This window comes from Poecilia formosa, unplaced genomic scaffold, assembly GCF_000485575.1.
Source record: "Poecilia formosa unplaced genomic scaffold, Poecilia_formosa-5.1.2 Scaffold46, whole genome shotgun sequence".
NCBI lineage: Eukaryota > Metazoa > Chordata > Actinopteri > Cyprinodontiformes > Poeciliidae > Poecilia > Poecilia formosa.
In genome coordinates, this window is record NW_006799985.1 from 1,863,766 (window position 1) to 1,881,451 (window position 17,686).

At 39.7% G+C, this 17,686-nt stretch overlaps 1 protein-coding gene across 1 annotated transcript in view; it reads left to right on the forward strand.

Moving 5' to 3' along the window:
• Nucleotides 1-17,686, forward strand: part of fto (FTO alpha-ketoglutarate dependent dioxygenase) — a 138,940-nt gene that overhangs the window by 62,223 nt on the left and 59,031 nt on the right. Inside the window, exon 8 of the mRNA XM_007552190.2 lies at nucleotides 1,751-1,875. Within this exon, the coding sequence (XP_007552252.1) occupies nucleotides 1,751-1,875 (125 nt within the window). The remainder of the gene's footprint in view (nucleotides 1-1,750; nucleotides 1,876-17,686) is intronic.

The following is a 17,686-nucleotide window of genomic DNA, read 5'->3' on the forward strand; positions in this document are numbered from 1 at the left end:
GAGAAATAAAAATCAAAATAAACCAAAATAAACTGTAAACATTTTTTATATACTAAATCCGGTTTATTATTTTTCTCACCTCGAAATTCTAAATAACAAAACGTATTTTCAAAAACTTAAAAACATGACCAGAGTTAAAAGTTCAAATAAATTCATGTTTGTAACACAAGATGGTAGGCACTGGGCAAGCTGCAATCCCTCTGAACTATGGAAGCTCAAGGAGTGCATTGACGAAAAAAAAAAAAATCTGGATTTTTACAAAATGAAATCGTCACTATACAGGAAATGTGATTAATCAATGAAATCGATTTATAGCCCACTCCTAACAGTTATGGGTTTGGGCTGATGTCTTGTCAACATTTTTCTGTTAATCATATACCTCAGCTTTTATCCACCGTGTTTTGTTAATCCGTCCTATTTCCGTTCATCCTGTTTTAACTTTGAAATGAGTTGGAACAAGATTGGAATCACACAGGAGCAGGTTTCAGATCAACTGCAAATCACTTGCTCTGCAGCGTTTCAAGGGAAACGCTGATGGGGCATCACAAAGGCGGCACGGCAATGTGATGTCTACCAGCTGGGGTTGTGATACAGTCTGAATGCACTTTGTGGTACTTTCTCAGCCCGTCACTCATCCCAGGAGGACAGAGTTTGATCCAAACTGAAAGACACAGTTTGCAGAGGGAGTACAGCCGGCCCTTCCTCCTCCTGGTCACTGTAATCTTTGGTGTCTCCTCCGAGTTGGGTGTAATCATTCACACACCGCTACGTGTTTTGACACCTGTCCTGCGTGGTGCAGAGGGAAGTAAGCATATTGCTCGTCTCCTTTGGAAACACGCACGCAGACAATCAAAGCCATCGTCACATGAATTAAGACAGACAGGTGGATTGTCAGAAAGGGATTAAAAAAAGGTGGAGAGGAAGAAATGAAGGTTCTCTCATATTGTGGAGTATTTCTGAAAGGAAGGTTGGATGACTGGGTTGGGGAGTCACTGTTAATGGGAAGAAATGAACATGCCTGACTGGTGGATGTGACAGGAAGAGACTGTTCTTAACAAGGCGTCAGAGTCAGTCACAGTTACAGATCCATCACTTCTCAGGCTCGGCTAAGGGGGGAGGCATTTAAGGATATTCAGAGCGGGAGAAAATGTGTGACGGGTAAAGAGGAAGAGGGATTTGAGTGCGGCTGACAGCGCTGCATTTAATTTGGGCTGCCAGATCCTTTTTCGTTTGACTCCCTCTCTACCAGCTTAGAGGCTGCGGAAGACTCGGAGGCGAAGGTTTGCCAGGATGTCTCTGATTAGCAGTGATGTGCCACGTCACACTTTAAGCTGGCCTGTAATTCATGTTCAACAGGGGGATACTCACACATTACACTGCGCTGTGCAGGACGCGATTAATTGACTCACACTCTAATATTGGGTGTAATTTGCCCATCCTCTGATGTGAAACTGACTTTATACTAGACTTACTGTATGCTGCCGTCCCGAGGATGTTATAATTGAGTCTCAGCTCAGAGCTGTGTAATTTCTACACTGAGAATAGAAGCTCAAGGGTTGTATGAATCACTTCAGGTTGTCTTTCCACCTAATTCCATGGTCTTGAACATTTAGGCTAATATTAATTACAGCCAGATAGTTTGGATGTTTTAGTAGGATGTAGAGGTGTCATTTCTCTGTTCCCTGTTTTTAAGATCACGATTGCTGCTTTTACACATATTTCTCTTAAAATCTATTTTACATCTTTTCAGACCATGCTTTTCCTGGCTACTGTGGAAGAGGAAGGCCAAGCCGAGGAGCGACGGAGGGAAATGGCCGAAACCCTGCTGTCTGCCCTGACAGACAGGCACCAGCAGAGGCAGACATGGAGAGACAGGTAACACCATGTATCTTGAATTTGGTCCCAGACACTCTACTCTTTAGGCAGATAAATAGCTCTGTGTCAAATCTGAAGAAGACAATGATATGCATGTTTAAAAGTAATACAGGGGCTGCTGTGGAGGCGCAGGTGTACAACCCACATATGAAGACCTTAATCCTTGACGTGGCTGTCGCAGGTTCGATTCCCGGCCTGGCGACCTTTGCCGCATGTCTTTCCCCTTCTCTCATTACCCACTTTCCTGTCAATTCACTAGAGCCAATAAAACCTTTAAAAAAAAGTAATCGGGAAAACTGAAAAAGTTTGGACAAATAATTTTTTTCTCCAAAGTCCAAACATGTGTTCTTTAGGTTCAAATTAAGCAAACATTGTATGTTTGTGTTTGTTTGTTTTCTATATTAAGTTTTATGCACTAATACAGAAAGATTACAAGGATTTGTCCTCATAGTATAAAACCCATGAAATAATATAGCTCCTTAACTTTTTAGACTGGATATTTTGTCATTCAGTGAGTAAAAAGAGGAACTTAGTTGATTGCAAAAGTGTCTAAAAAGCCTAATTTAAAGTTATTTGAAAACATTTTTTGATTGTATACTATATATTGAGGTTATATCAAAATGTGACAATATTGCTGACAAAGTGGAGCCTGTCTTAGGAAGCACTATTTAGTTGATGTCAGCATGTTACTTGATCTTAAACAAGTTCACCCTCCTTTGAAGTAAGAAAGGAAGAAGTTCCTCAGTTGACCTGTTGTATTGACTGAGTCAACTTGTCAGGTTGGTTGAAAAAAAGCTCAATTACACAGGGATTTCTAACATCGCATTACCATTTGTGTTGTAATATTTAGTTTTTTGAGGAAATAAAAAAAAACTAACAGACAAGACTCAAACCATTTGATAACTTGAAAAATGATCCATGCAGTGACTTGCTTGCAACAGTAGAATTGGTGGAAACAGAGTGATGGGTTGTCGTTGACAGGAAAGGGGTCTTTCACTGATTTTCAAATTATCCTTTGCTGTAATTTTTTCCTTTTGTGGCAGCGTCATGATGTCAAGTGTAGGCCTTTCACGATAAATTTTGCCGAGCGATTAATTGTCTAAAAAATTATTGCGATAAACGATAATATTGTTTCAAGACCTTTTGACACTGACTTAATGAAATGCGATTTCCTGACATAGATAGATACACTTTATTTTCAAAAGAACACATAACACTGGAACTGATAAACTAAATAAACAAAATAACCAAAAATAAAAATAAAATGAACTAAAAACGTACTTTAATAAAAACTAGACAACATAAAACCAAAGTGACAGACTGCAACAGACTGGCAACCTCTCCAGGGTGTAGCCCGCCTCTTGCCCGGAACGTTAGCTGGAAATAGGCACCAGCAACCCTCCTGAACGCACTAAGGGACAAGGGTGTAAAGAAAATGGATGGATGGATGGATAAAACCAAAGTGGAAATAAATACTGCATTCAACCAAAAGAGTGCAGATTATAAAGTCTGCATATTGCCTTTCAGTAATCACTAGATTTAAATAGAGAAGATGGGCACATCTGACTACCTGATGCAATAGTTCACACTACACGAAGTTTTGCCCCCATTTTTCCCTTACAACAATCTTAGATCGTTGGCCGATCTAAGATTGTCGCTGGTGATTTCGTAACCGATCAGCCTGCAGTCTGATTTAGATCGTCGTGGCCTCTCCGATCTAAATCAGGGGTTTTTCCCCGACTGGGAGCTTAACGCTGAATGTGACAGGTAGCCAATCAGAAAGCGCGGATTTTCCTCCGTGCCTTCAAAATATGACCAATACTGTCAAAGAGAAACTGAATGAATAGGAACATAACTGGAATAACAGGAATTACAGAAGTGGATGAGAACAGGGAATCTGATTCTGGAATGGATTCAACTTGGAACTGGGAAATTCCGACTTCCCAGTAGGAAAAATTAACCGGATCACCTAACCAAGTTGTATTTTCCACTGGGAAAGTGGGAGCACCTCTGACTACCCCCAGTCACAGCATGGAAGGCCAACTTTGTGTTTCACTGTGGCAGAAAAATGTTTATTTTAAAAGACAAACATGTAAGAGTTCGTCCACAATCAATGTTACATGTAGCACCTGCAACTCTAAACTGAACAAATTAAAAGTAGTGTTTGCTTACGGAAAGTAAAGCTTAAAATGGTGTTGGTAAGAGCTACTGCAAACAATGGCTATGGGCGTTGTCATTTTGAAATACCAACTTCTAAACTGGAACTCTTTTACCTTGGGTCTGATGTCAAACCCAGCTCCAAGTTCCAACTTAACTGGTAACTGGAACACAGCTAAGAATAATGGAGTGAAGAACAGGTGAGTGTGATTACTTGATTGAGCTGCAGCTGTGGGGCATGGTGGGCCTGGAAGTAAGGGAGTGAAGCTACAAACGGTAAAAATAAATACTAATGGAAAACAGAGAGAGCTGGGAAACTATAATGAAATAGATTGCAAAATAATCAACTAAAGGTACTCAGTACTCAAAGTCTTAAGCATCAATCATAACCAACAAATAACAATCAAAGTAGTGTTTGCTTAAATTTTGCTGTGGTTTGCCTCAAGTTAAATAATTTCCATAACTTAGATTTCTTTGGCATCAAGAGTCAAAACCCAGAATGCAAATATTTCTTTAGGCATTCAGTAACCAACATCCGGCACAAGCAGATATTTAATTAACACCCTTTAGCCCTTAGGAAAAGAAAATACACAACCAAATTCATCCTGTAGTGACTAGCACCAGTTTTTTCCCACAAACTCCAACTGCAATCAGCTCATGACAACATCACCAGAAAAAGTCACATCAGTTCCAGATTGATTCATCGATGACTCCTTCCAAAGAGCTGAAGTGAATTCCTCGGAGTTGCTTTGCCGTGGCTGGTGTGTGTTTTGTCCTGCTCGGGCCTGGCAGCTATCACCCCGACACGTGTGTCTTGGATAAGCCCGCTCACTTCCTTCCCTCCTGATAAAACCAGAGAGCACAGGGATTAGAGCCCTGGCCATTCATTCAGATAAGGAAAGGCCCCCACGCATGCACCACAGTATTATTTTAGCTGTTCATTTTCTCAGTCACGCTCTACCTCAATGCTAGCAAGGACATACAAAAGCACTGGTATGGCTGCTTTTACCAGCCCTTAATTCACAAATGTTTAACTGCTTATTGTCCTTTTGAACAGATCTAACATCAGTTGTCTCACTAACAAATGCTTCTATGTGTTTGTTGTGTCCCTTACATGAGTTGTGACAAACTTTTTGCCACTTTCTTTCAAAAGAAGAAGAAAAGAGGTGCACAACTAATAGCTGTTGTGAACCATTGTCCTTTTGGCCCTCTTTCTTTCCTTCTGTCTTCACAGTTACAAGCTAGTTTATGTTTGTCATTTTCAACAAAATACATCAAAGCTTTGGGTTTTAATGTGAGAAAATCTGAATATTTGTTCATGATGTAAGAATACCTTTTGAAGGCACAGTATTTGTTCACATCCCTCTAATTAGATTCTCTCATCTTTCCATGGTGCCCGTTTTTACGTTAATCTATCCCCTTTACACGACCCTTTGCTCCGTCCCATCCAGATGAGCGTTGTAAACAGCCTGTTTCCACACACCTTACTCTGCTGTGTCGACGCCCAGAGCCTCACAGCTCTGATGTGGGTCCTCCACTGATAGTGCATTCCAGCTGCATGTGCTGAAAGCTAGAAACCATCCTACCATCAGCACCATGACCTCCGCCACCCACAATGCGGAGTTACCACCTACTAACTGTGTCTAACCCTAGACTTTGCTCTGCAATCCTTAAGATCCTGACAACGAGCATCACAGACCGGGACAGGAAATGCTCGGTCCTTGTCGACTGGACAGAGAAACGTTTACTCTATCAGTGGTGGAAGACTGATGAGATTAGTTTTGGTGGGGGGCAAGACTCACGCGCGATGTGTTTGAACTCCGGCTGCTCCTGATACCCTTCTCTTCCCTTTAAACGCACTCAGTGTTTGTTCTCTGCCTCCACCATCCTCTTATAAAAAAAACACGGGTCGTCCTGTCAAGTGGTTGTCAACAGAAAGCATTTGTGCAAACCTAAACACACGGCTATGTGCAATGTTAAGTGAGACGCACTGGTACTGATTAGACAGTTGACTCAATGGGTGAAGATATGATTTACTTTTTGGGGGGGGCAAAAGAGCAGCACAAAAGCTTTATTATCAAATAGAAAGAAATGTATATATTGTTAGACTAAATTGTCAAAATACGGTGCGCAATGTGCTATCATCCTACAACTGTCTTCAGAAGTCACCTATTCACATTGGTATTTGTCAGTCAGATGAGATATCATTCAAATATATTAAAGTTTGTATTTGTGTGTTCTTGAGATTTTAGCACTTTAGCAAGGCATGAAACACAAATTGAGATTTGTCAACTTTATTCAGTCAAATCTTTTCAAAGCGTCTTGCAATCTTATTTAAATTAGGATTTCTAATGTTATTCTAATACTAAGATTATAGTAAACAGACGATTTTGTTTTTCTTGTGGCATTTCGCTGTTTCTAGGCTTTCTTGTTGCAAGGCTTTTTGTTGTCCTTTTCTTTCTACCGCATCTTTTTTACAGGAAGCAAGAAAAAAAGACCAATTGACTGTGTTGACCAGTAGTTCTTCACAAGTGACTTATAGGCCCTCAGAGTGAGTGATGCCTGTGCGTGCCGTGCGAGCAGAAGCAGTCCATTCATTCACTCTGAGCCAACAAAGTTATGAGAGCTTTTTTATTCTTATGAGCTTTTCTGGTAACTGGGTTTTCCCAATGCATACGGCAAATTCTTTGATAGATGCTGGCCTCTCTGTCCCTTCGGTAAATGCCCCTAGAGTACCTTGGAAATAGATGGATTATTATGTGGGTGGGTGACTGTGCCGCAGCCAAGTGGTTTAGCGTACCACACAGGAAGCAAGATACCACCTCCAGGGAAGGGGTCCTATTAGGACAGGAAGTGGCACATCCCTTTGGCATCAGGGACTTTTCAGGTTTGAAAAATTCATAGATCATGTTTCACATTTATGCGGTCACTGTTCAGTTTTATTCTTAGTTGTATTTATTTTTTTTTCAGCTTTTGAAGGGTAGTTACTACTTCTTCTGAGGTTGTGTTTTTACTCTTTGTGCTCATATATTTAGTACTTTTGAACAGTTCTGGATAAAATAATTGTTGCTGACCCTACAGAACCTCGAACTCGGTGCTCGAACCAGCAGAAAAAACAGCACTGGAAAAAGGTTTGTCACAGTGGCCAAGCAAACACTGAAGTGAACAGCTGCGGGTTTTGTACTGACCACGCAAACTGCTGTAGGTTTTGTAAGGTCATTATATGATAATGAAAATCATTACAGAATTACATGGGGGTTTAGGACATGAGAGCAGCAGGGAGGGGAGAGGAGGGCCACATTGGGTTTGATAAATGGACTGTGAAGGTGCCCATCTGGCCCTCTCTATGGCTTTTTCTTCCTGCTCTTTTATCCACTCTTGTCGTTTACTACCCTTCTTTCATTCTCCTCCTCTGTTCTCCCGTGGCCCAATGTAAAAGCGAGCTGGCCCGAAGTGAAAGATTAACAGAGTGCAAACCCTACTCACCTCGGTGGGAGAGAAAGAAAAAGAAAGGGAGACAGGCCGAGGTGTTTATGACCTAAAACAGGGTTTGTGCTTGACTTGGCAAACCCCAGCCTCCCATCTCTTGATTCTGGATGGTAGGACTGAGTCCAGCGATTGACCTTTGGCATCGGAAGCAGTTGAACAGCTCAGGATGTGTGGATCATTTTACTTTAGGAGGAGTGGGTTGCTAACGCATTACAACGTTTAAGAAAAAAGGATCTTTTCATTTGTTCCATTTGCTTCTTTGATTGGATAGCGTGGGGTTGTGTGTACATGGGGGCTAAAAAACATGTTTGTTAGTGTGAAAACTGCAGAAAATTAGGGTAATTTACCTTTACATAAATCCAAGTTAGAACATTCCTATTTGTGAAAGTGTTATTATTACTACTTCTGGTATTTACTCATTGTTAATGTTGAAGTAGGTGAGCAAAACTAAAAAAAAAAAACACTTATTCTTTTACTTTAGTTTCTTAGGACACATGGTGAACTTAAACCTTTTTTTTAGAGTTGAAGACATTAGAAATGTTGTGGTAGCTTTTTATTTATTTATTTTTACAAAATCATCTTTAGTTAAACATTATCAGTGTTCGCCTTATATTTCAAGGTGTGATTTCCCATCATGTGTGAGATTGCTAAATTGTTTAACCTGCCTTTCTATCATTGTCTTTCTACACATCCAAGCCTGTGTAGACCTCCTCAGTGATACTAAATTTCTCCTTGGGTCATTACAAAGCATAGCCTTTGCCTTAGTTTGTAATAATAGTGTAAATCAATATATTTGCTTGTGATTTGGATAAGCACTGTTTATGCACAGGCAGAGTTAAAGTGCTTTCCATGGAAACAAATAGAAACATCAAATATATGACAAGAACAATAGAAAAATTCAGATATAATTCTGGAATCCGTATTCCTCCTCCACAGTATGTTACAAGTGTGCAAGGCTTTAGATCACAAAGAAGTCAGTTGTACTTACAGATGGACTCTCACTGCCTTTAAAGTCCATATCTGACCTAAATTTTAGTCACAAAGATGCTAAGACCCAGATGTCATGACCATTGTGATAATATAAAACAAAAGGAGTAAGGTAAATGTTAGGTAATTACAACAATAATTCTATAATTGCATGTTTTGCTAATATTGTAGCCCTAAACCCAAGTAAAACAACCTGATATTGGCTTAATACTGACTTGGGTAGGTAATGCAGGTGGCTGCTTGACAGACATACATTAATAGTGTTGCTTTAGTGGTAAATACTGATTAAAAACTCAGCACCCCTACTGTTTTTTTGTGAATATGTATATAATTTGTCTTGACAGGTTAGGAAGAGGCTATGCAACACTTACAGTGCAACTGTGATTTCTGTTAACATTTGTGAAATCAATTACCTTTAAAGAAATCAAATACACTTTTGTAATTTTGTCTGTCTTATCCATTGGAAACAAAAGATTAAATCCACACAGAAGAAGCTATAGGGTCAAAATGTCAGAAGCACTACCAATTTGTGATGTACTACATCTGTTGCCTGTGTTTATTTCTTTTCTCTAAATCTTGGTGGGTTAGTGAGGTCTTTATCCAAGCACAAAGGATATATCAGCTGACATGGTCAGCAAAGCCAAAGGATAGACAAGGCGGCCCACGTGTCCACAGCTGCACTCATCACTCAACTGTCCAGCTTGACCCGTGACCCTTGGGCCCGTCTCCAAGCCTCTGTCGGCTTTATCTTCTCTTCTATTGTCATCCTTTCTTGTCCTCACCTGGGCTTGGTGCTGGTACACAAAAAGTCCAGTCTGTCATCAAAACCAAAGGTCACCAGGGGCCAGAAGGGGCTGGAGAGGTTAAAGCTGTGCCCAGTCGGGGATGACCCCACCAGAGTTGTCAGCTAACGGTTGCACCCCTGTGGTGATGCATTCTGTCGCACACCCACAAAAAGGAGAGAAACCTTCATCGGCTGGCACTTCATTCCTGGAATGGCGACATTCCCTTTTGTCCTGCTGCCCCTGACAAACCTCGTCCTGATTCCTGTGTGGGCGGGACAGAAAGTTACTACACAATGGAAGGCCCTCCATCCCAGATGGGAGCTGCAAAGGTTGCTGGCATCATGATGACAATAAAGATGGACAGATCCAAGCCTTTTCTAATGGAGCCAATTCTTAAATACATGGAATTACAGTCACGGCGGTAAAAGCAACTCATTTTGTAAAATCAAGAGCTTGGAGGCCATGTGTTCCCTTTGCAACAATAGCTAACTATAATTTGTCATTGGCACAGTAAACAATAAACACATCTTTAAAATCCACCTTTTGACAAATGGCTTTTTTTACTAGTTATGATGCTAAACTCAGTTTAAAAAATGCAAAGGGTAGCTTGCTTCCCATCATTTGAAAGGAGAGATTGCTTTATTTGAATTTACCTATAAGGCATTTACTATAAAACACAAGGACGTTCGCATTGCATGTAGTTCAATATTTAATTAAGCACTTTTATGAGTTTATGAACAGAGCTTCAGATTAATTCAGAATGGTAACACCAAAACATTATTGGTAAGGCAAAACCAGACATAAGCTCAATTCAACTTAAACTGAAATGGCTAAAAGTGATTTAAATGACCGATTGAAACTGGATGCAGGGTAAATTAACTTTGGAGAGTGATATCCCAAGTCCTGATGCAGTTTATTGCCTATTACTCAACAACAAAGACAGCATTTTCGTTAAGAGTTTGTGCACGTTACTAACATTACCTGTTTAATAGGCAAATCTTATTAGTTGTTCAGCATTTGTTAGCTTAATCAGAGCCCACAGACAGTAGCCTCGCATGAACACCTTCGTTATTGTATCAATAGCAGCACAGATGGGGTTTCCAGAGTCTGTTTTCTTTGGCAGAAGTCACAAGCCAAAACTTTTGCTGGCTGCGCCCTTGTTTCCCTTTACCTCAAGCGTTTGTTCTCCCCAGCAGTGGCCAAACACCTGTGTGTGGTGGGTGGAACTCTCACAGCACAACTGTATTTTCTGTCTCCGTTTTGTGTGCTTCTTTTACGCTGTGCCACGTACTTTTGCCGTCAACTGCATATCTGTGTTTACTTGGTTTGGGGCACTGAAAGAAAAAAAAAAAAAACAAATAAGGACATTTCATCTGCCTCTTTCATCGCCAGGCAGCCTGTAATTAGCGCAGGCACAGTGGTTAGCTTGAGATGCTGTCATCTAATTTGTCTGTCTTTATCTTAAACATGTCTGTGTGGTCCCTGAGACTGCGTACTTTTCGTGCAGCCTTGATCGCCCGTGGCCTGGGTGTTTGTGAGGTGTGTGTTTGATTGTAAATTATGATTTCTTTTCTCATGCACCCACCCTTGTTAAGCAATCAGACTGTTGAGCATGACACGACCTGACCTCGGCAGAACCTCATGGCTGCTGTTGCTGTAGCAAATCGTCCCCCATCCCAATTTGCTCCCAGGCTGAGGAATGCATCAGAGAGTGTCCTGTTCTTGTAGAGATGTGTTGTGGAAGAGATGACTGATGGTTTTATTTCTTTACCTTCTACTTACTGTACAGACAAGTTCTCTACATAAATATTCCCTCACCTCTATGATGCCTGGTTTCCAAACATGCCAGTAATCAGCTAGTGAGAGGCATGCTTTCTCTCCCTTGCTCTCCCTCTCTCTCTATCTTTGTGGTTTAACTGTGGGATTGGAACGTTGGCAAAACGAACACTCCCTCTTTGTTTTATATCTCTGCTTGCCTTGAGACACAAGTGCACACAATTATTTACAGGTTTTAATTGAAACACTCGTTTCATAATTACACATTTCACAAGAAGACATTGTCAGTGGAATGTGGCACAGAAATTGGAGAAAGGAGGATTTAATATGTCATTAAAAGTCCCACAGATATTTAAACACACTTGTTAGAGACATAGTTGCCTATTAAAGGCTGACTTTTTAATATGAAAGCAGAATTTCTTTTTGGAGAAGAAGGTTATGTGGAGTGACAAGGGGTAGAGAAATGGCATAGGCCTGTTTCACGAGTACTTGGGCAAACCAGGACATTCCTTGTGGTGAACCCCAACATCCCAGAGAGCTGATATTGCATGATTGGGTGAGGTTGTGTGGGAGGGATGTGAAACAAACAGCAAAAACATGCCATTTTAGGATAATTTAGGTTGTTCTCTCCAAACCCTGGTTTTTAGAATTACATTTTACCATGGTGTAACGATATATCCTGCTCATGAGACAAGTTGATGCACAGTACAGGGTTTTTGTGAAGATTTTACCATTATTTTTGGGAAAATGAAGAATTTACTTTTTCCCCAATAATGTTAATGAAGTACTGAAACCCGCTGTTAATGTTTGACTAACGTTGTAGCATGGTTAGACAGTGTTGCTTGAAACATAATGTCTATAATCTTAATCTTGTTCTGAAAAGGCGAGAGGATTCAAGTTGTTACTCTTGTATTTCAAAGTTATTTTTAGATGAAAAAATTACATTTCTATTTCAAGTGACAAAATAATCCTATGTAAATAGAAGCTGCTATGATGTTTACACTGTATAAACTGTTTAACAATCTTATCAGAAACCATGTTACTACTTTTTATAATCAAAAACAGAAATTTTGATTACTTATCAGTACATTTTCACCACAACCATCATTTTCTTTTTTTGAACCATTGTGTGGAGGATTTGCTTGTGTGATTTTTGTCATTGTTCATTTGCATTACCTAGATTTTTAACTGTTTTTGAGCTTAAAGTGTCAAACTGACACCTGAATATTCTCCTTTAGGATTTCTTTGGAATAGAGCAGAATTTATGGTTCCGTGAATTTTCACAAGTCACTTATGCTGAAGCAGCACAACTGACCCAGACTATCACACCGCTACCATCATATTGAATTTTTTTTTATTCTGTGCTAATTTTACACCAGATTTAGAAGAACACACAACTTGCAAAACCTTTCACTGTTTTATCTTTAGTCCATGTATTGTTTGTTTTAAATCGGGGTTCAAGATATGTTTGGCTGATGTGAGAAAGGCCTTTTCATTTCTTATTTATTGGCAGCATTTTTTTTTTAGATGACATCAAACATTCTGCAGAGCAGGCCACTCAAAGGTCATTGATGCTCTGTTCACCAGTGCCACATGTTTTCTGTATTTGAATGTAATGGCTCTCATTGTGCTCCACAGGATGTCACAAAGTCTTAGATATAATTCTGTAATCCTTTACAGACCGGTGCGTTTCTGTGACTTCTCTTCTGTTCTTGATTTTCTTTAAATTAGTGTGTAATCTTTTGGCTTTTTAGATCTTCAAGTCAACTGTATGTTGTCAGACAAGCTCTACCCTGCGACTTCTTGAATCTAACGGTTAGAATTGGTGTGGCTAATGAAATTCAACCTAAAAAAAAATTGGTTAAACACAGTTCAACTGTGGATTGACAGTAGGGGAAGTTGCATCTTTTTCCTGGAACTCCATTCAGGTGATTAGAAAGTTGGCACCAACAGGCTTTGTCAACGTTGTCATTTACTGTCAGTGGAACTTTTTAATTTAGGTTAGTTTTGTTTTATTTTTACAAATTAGTGTTTTAAGTTACTTATGATAGTTGATGTAAATGAATATACAGTACACATACTTGTTTTTTTTAGATCGATTCCATATGTGTTCTTGTTTTTGCTGTTATTTGGTTCTAGGATGATGCAGTAAAAGTTTCCAGGAATAACAAGTTTAAAAAGAAACATTTTTGGCCAACTCTGGCACATTTAAATTTAATGTTCACTGCCCTAGTAAATTAAACTTATATACTGAACTTCAGCTGCCTTTTTGACTAACAATTAGCCAATTATTGTATTCTCACAATGCTAGAAAAATCATTCTTTTCTTGTGTCAAGTACCAAAATGATTGAAAAATAAAACCAAATGTTGAGCCTGACAGGCATACGCGATTAATAAGCTGCATCAACACAGCATGGAAAGTGAAGAACTTCTTCCTTTATTGTTTCACACTGAGAGTAACAAACAGACAAAACTGGGTGTCAAGCTTAAACTGCACACCTTCATGTTCATGGCTAATTATAAGTTATACTTCACCAGATGAAGCCAAATCCTGACGACGACTACATACAATTTCACAGTTTAGCTAAGTTTCACTTAGCTAAACCTCCACATTTTGTTTTCTCTGAATTCATAATCTATGAAGTACCCAGGAAGAACAATCCTTATCAAAATATGCTAAGAAAACCTTTACATTGATGAACTTGAGCTAATTTTCCAACATCCAAAACAGTGGCAAATAATGTTTTATATTAGCTAAATATTTTTTTCAGCTAACTACATCTAGCAATTAAAAACACAAATGTATACAATATAAGTGGTTGCGCAATACATGCGCCAACTAAAATAAGGAGGACACACGCACCTTCCCACTCTAACCCAATATACACACATTTTTCTCCCCTTCTCTGTTAATTATAACCTACACTGCAGGAACACTTCATTTCATTGCAAGCATATTGTCTCTTCAAGGCTGGCAGGCAGGTCATAAATTATCCTGAAGGTGAGGATGGAAGTTGGAGGAGATAGTTATGAAAATTTCATCTGTCTGCCGTAGCGGCTGCAGCTGCTCCTGTCGCTGGAGGGATTACACCGGGTCACCGTGCACGTGGGTGTGCTAGTTGGTTTTTGCACACGCCTGGGTACATGAACACATGCGTGCAGCAGCAGCAGCAGCGTGGACAAATGTACATCAAGCAGGTGCATCTTTATGCATCCCTGCATTCGTCCCCGTTCTCGTGCGTGTCGCCAGGGCAATGTGTACACCAGGTTGGCCAGGTAAGACCTGCCTGTCAGTGTGTGGAACATCTCTGGCATCGTTGTCACCCCGGGACCCCCGACGCTGCCCCGAAGCAGGAAGACTGGGCGGGGGGACAAGCTCGCAGGGCCGTCCCCAAGCTGTCTCTGTTCATTACAGCTACAGAGACGGGATGCGGCCGGCAGGTGGCTGGACCTTTACTCCTTACCTACTGTGATCATCTGCTCCTCTATTCTTTGCATGTATCGGTGGGTGCGTATATAAGTTTCCTTGAGAAGAAGAACAAAAAAAAAAAGTCAGAGAAAAGCATCGACTTAAGCAGCGGAGTGCATATTTTACCTGTGACCTACCAATTTGTGACAGATTCTTTGAGGCACCTTTAAATACATGTGCTTACATATTTATACACTTACGTAAGTTCTGCATTTGGAAGAAGCTGAAGTGCTGCTGTAGCATTTTCTTGACACAGACTGGAAGATTTCTCCTCGACAGACAGCCTCGTGGTACAGCAATTAGTGGGGAAAGACAAACACAGTAAAAATCCCTCCTCATCACCTTCTAAGTCGATCTGTAGTTTCCTGCAAAAATTCTATTAGGGGCAAAGTCCATGGTTGTTAATTACACTTCTAACTAGCTTGCCTCCTGACGAATGGATTGCTTCAACAGTGATGTAGGATAAAAGGGATATCAGCGATTTCACTTCCCGGTACAAAGGCTGCTTCTGAAATGGGTCATCAATCCCATAGTGATAAATGTCTGGTGGAGTAATGACTCTCTTATCGGCGCCGGATTACTACAGATATTTGTAATTAGTGTAGCCACACAAGTCCCCGATAGATGTTGTTTTTTTTTTCAACCAGCACAATATTGAAGCCTTGGTTTAGTGCTAAATGAGAACTTTCTGGGAATAATAGGGATGGCTATTGAAGGTTATTGTATTGAAGGAAAATTTGCAATATCCAACTATCTAAATCTGTAGGATTAGATGCATACACACACACACACACACACGGACTTGGGGTTGTGGGTGTTGGGACTCTTCTTCTTCTTCTTCTCCCTCTCCCAGCCCTAGAGGTAGCCAAGTATATGCCAGGGGGAGTGAAGGGTACACTTTTAAATTCCAATTTTCCTGTTTTGGGTTGAGATTCAACTTGCGGCCGTGAATTTTCTTTGCTGCTTCTTCCTTTTTCCAGCTCTCTTGAAATCACAATGAGATGTATTCAGCCTGAGGTGCAGCTCTATTCACAGTGCAGTTTGACATCATGAAGGCCCGCTCCCCTCTGCTTCCACAATGCACCTGTACAGACGGGCTGCTGACAAGTCGGCATCACTGATAAAATTGTCTTCGCTGTGGTCGACGTATGAGGTATGAGGGTGTTTAATATTGATGTAAAAGTAAAGGTAGCAGTGTTTAGTTTGTTTCTTGTTAACTCCATTGATAAAAGTGAGTCCAGTGAACCCTTTATGGCCAAACTACAGATGATGTTTTGTTGCCAGAATACACACCCACTGACCTATAAACCTATGCACACATGCACAGCGTGCCCACTGCTGACAGACGTATAAGCAGATGTAGCCAGAACTGGTAATGGCAGGTGATTATAAGTGGCACATGTGCCAAACTAATTAAACCCCTGGGTTGACAGCAGCATTTGGTAGCACCGGCATGCTGGCATTAGAATAATTGTAGCAACGGCACATTTCACCTGCGAGACCACAGCTAACAGCATCATTTATTTTGCAGCAGGCGGATGTTTTAACAGAGGCTCAAGTTAGTTTGCTTTTGGTTTGACGTGTACAGACGTGCTCTGTGAAAACATATTTTGCTTGAGGGTAATGTTTTAACATTGTAAACACCAATAAAGAGCAAAGCTGTGTCATGAAATTCAAGTTTTTTTCTACAATGGAGAAACAGAACATGGAACATGAGGGAGGAATATGTTAATCACTCATCTCTGTGTCAACTGATGTAATTAGTAACAACTGGAAGATAGAGGAGTAGTGTAAGTAGTCTTCAAACATACAAATAAATATGGTTTTTAACCAGTATGTTGGAGTTTATGGATAAATCATGAAGGCATCTTTTCTTAAACACATAAGACTTATGCAGAAATACATATTTTAATTTAAAAAGCTAGGAAGTTTTGGAGATCTCTGTGTTTTCCTCACAAAATTTTAAATGGTGCAGTTGACATGAAATTTACACTTGATATCCGTTACTATCCAAGTAATTGAGATGTAGAACGGAATCAAAGCAATTTAGTTCATATATTATGTGCAATACAGTGGACTGTATATTGTGCACAAGATTTAGTAGAAGATACTAAAGATGATTGAGAGAAACTAGGCGCTTGCAAGGATTTTGACTCATACTTCCATACTATCTTCTATACATTGGATTTTCAATAAATTTTAATTTGGATTGAAATTATGTGACATGAACCATGTTTAAATTATGTGACATTTAAAACACACAGTGTTTAAAGAGTTACATGGTTGTATGTTTATGACCCAGCCATATTTTCTCAGTGCTTCATAGATTTATTGAGATGCTCTCTGGAAAACCTTGACCAAATTTGAGCATGCTGAGTTTACACAGAGGTAATTTTGATTTAGTGGAATACTTTTTGCTTTCATGAGAAACTTGTACCTACTTATTCAAATAGGTACAAGTTAGAATGACTAATGTTTTAGTCATTCTAAGGTTTTAGAATAACTAACATGTTAGTCATTCTAACAGCGTGGCATAACTTGTTAGAATAGGACTTTCTAGTTTAAGGTAACATGATAATTTTTCCACTTTCAGATTGTGGCTCGAAAATGTCTGCAACCAATACCAACAGTGTATTTGAGAACAAAAAGTATAAGAAGGTGTTGAGACAGCTCTTTGGTGTTATCTGTCATGACTTACTTTTGATGTCAGACCTAGGTAAAGGGAGGGGTTATATAGGGTAATAATTAGGACAAAAGCAATTTATGTTAATTTGCACTAATAGGGTGCAGAATTTTGTTCTAAATAATCTTTTTGATTTTGTTTATCTTTTTACTGCTTCTTTTATTGTTATATGCTCAATTCTTGTCCTTCCATCATTGCTAGTACTTATTATACACAACTTTATTTATAGGTTAATTTATTGTGAATTGCTTGTTTGTGTGGATTATTATGGGAATTCCACTTCAATGGCTCCATTTGAAATGTGTTTTTGGTGGAAGAAACACATGTTAAGTACTTACCTTACTTGTTGTAGATTTAACCACATTGTCAAGAATGTTGAACCATCCAGTTAAGACAAGAGTGCTAAAGGAAATGAAAAGAAACACTGAAGTACAATATGTCATTTAAAGGCTGACAGCCTAATG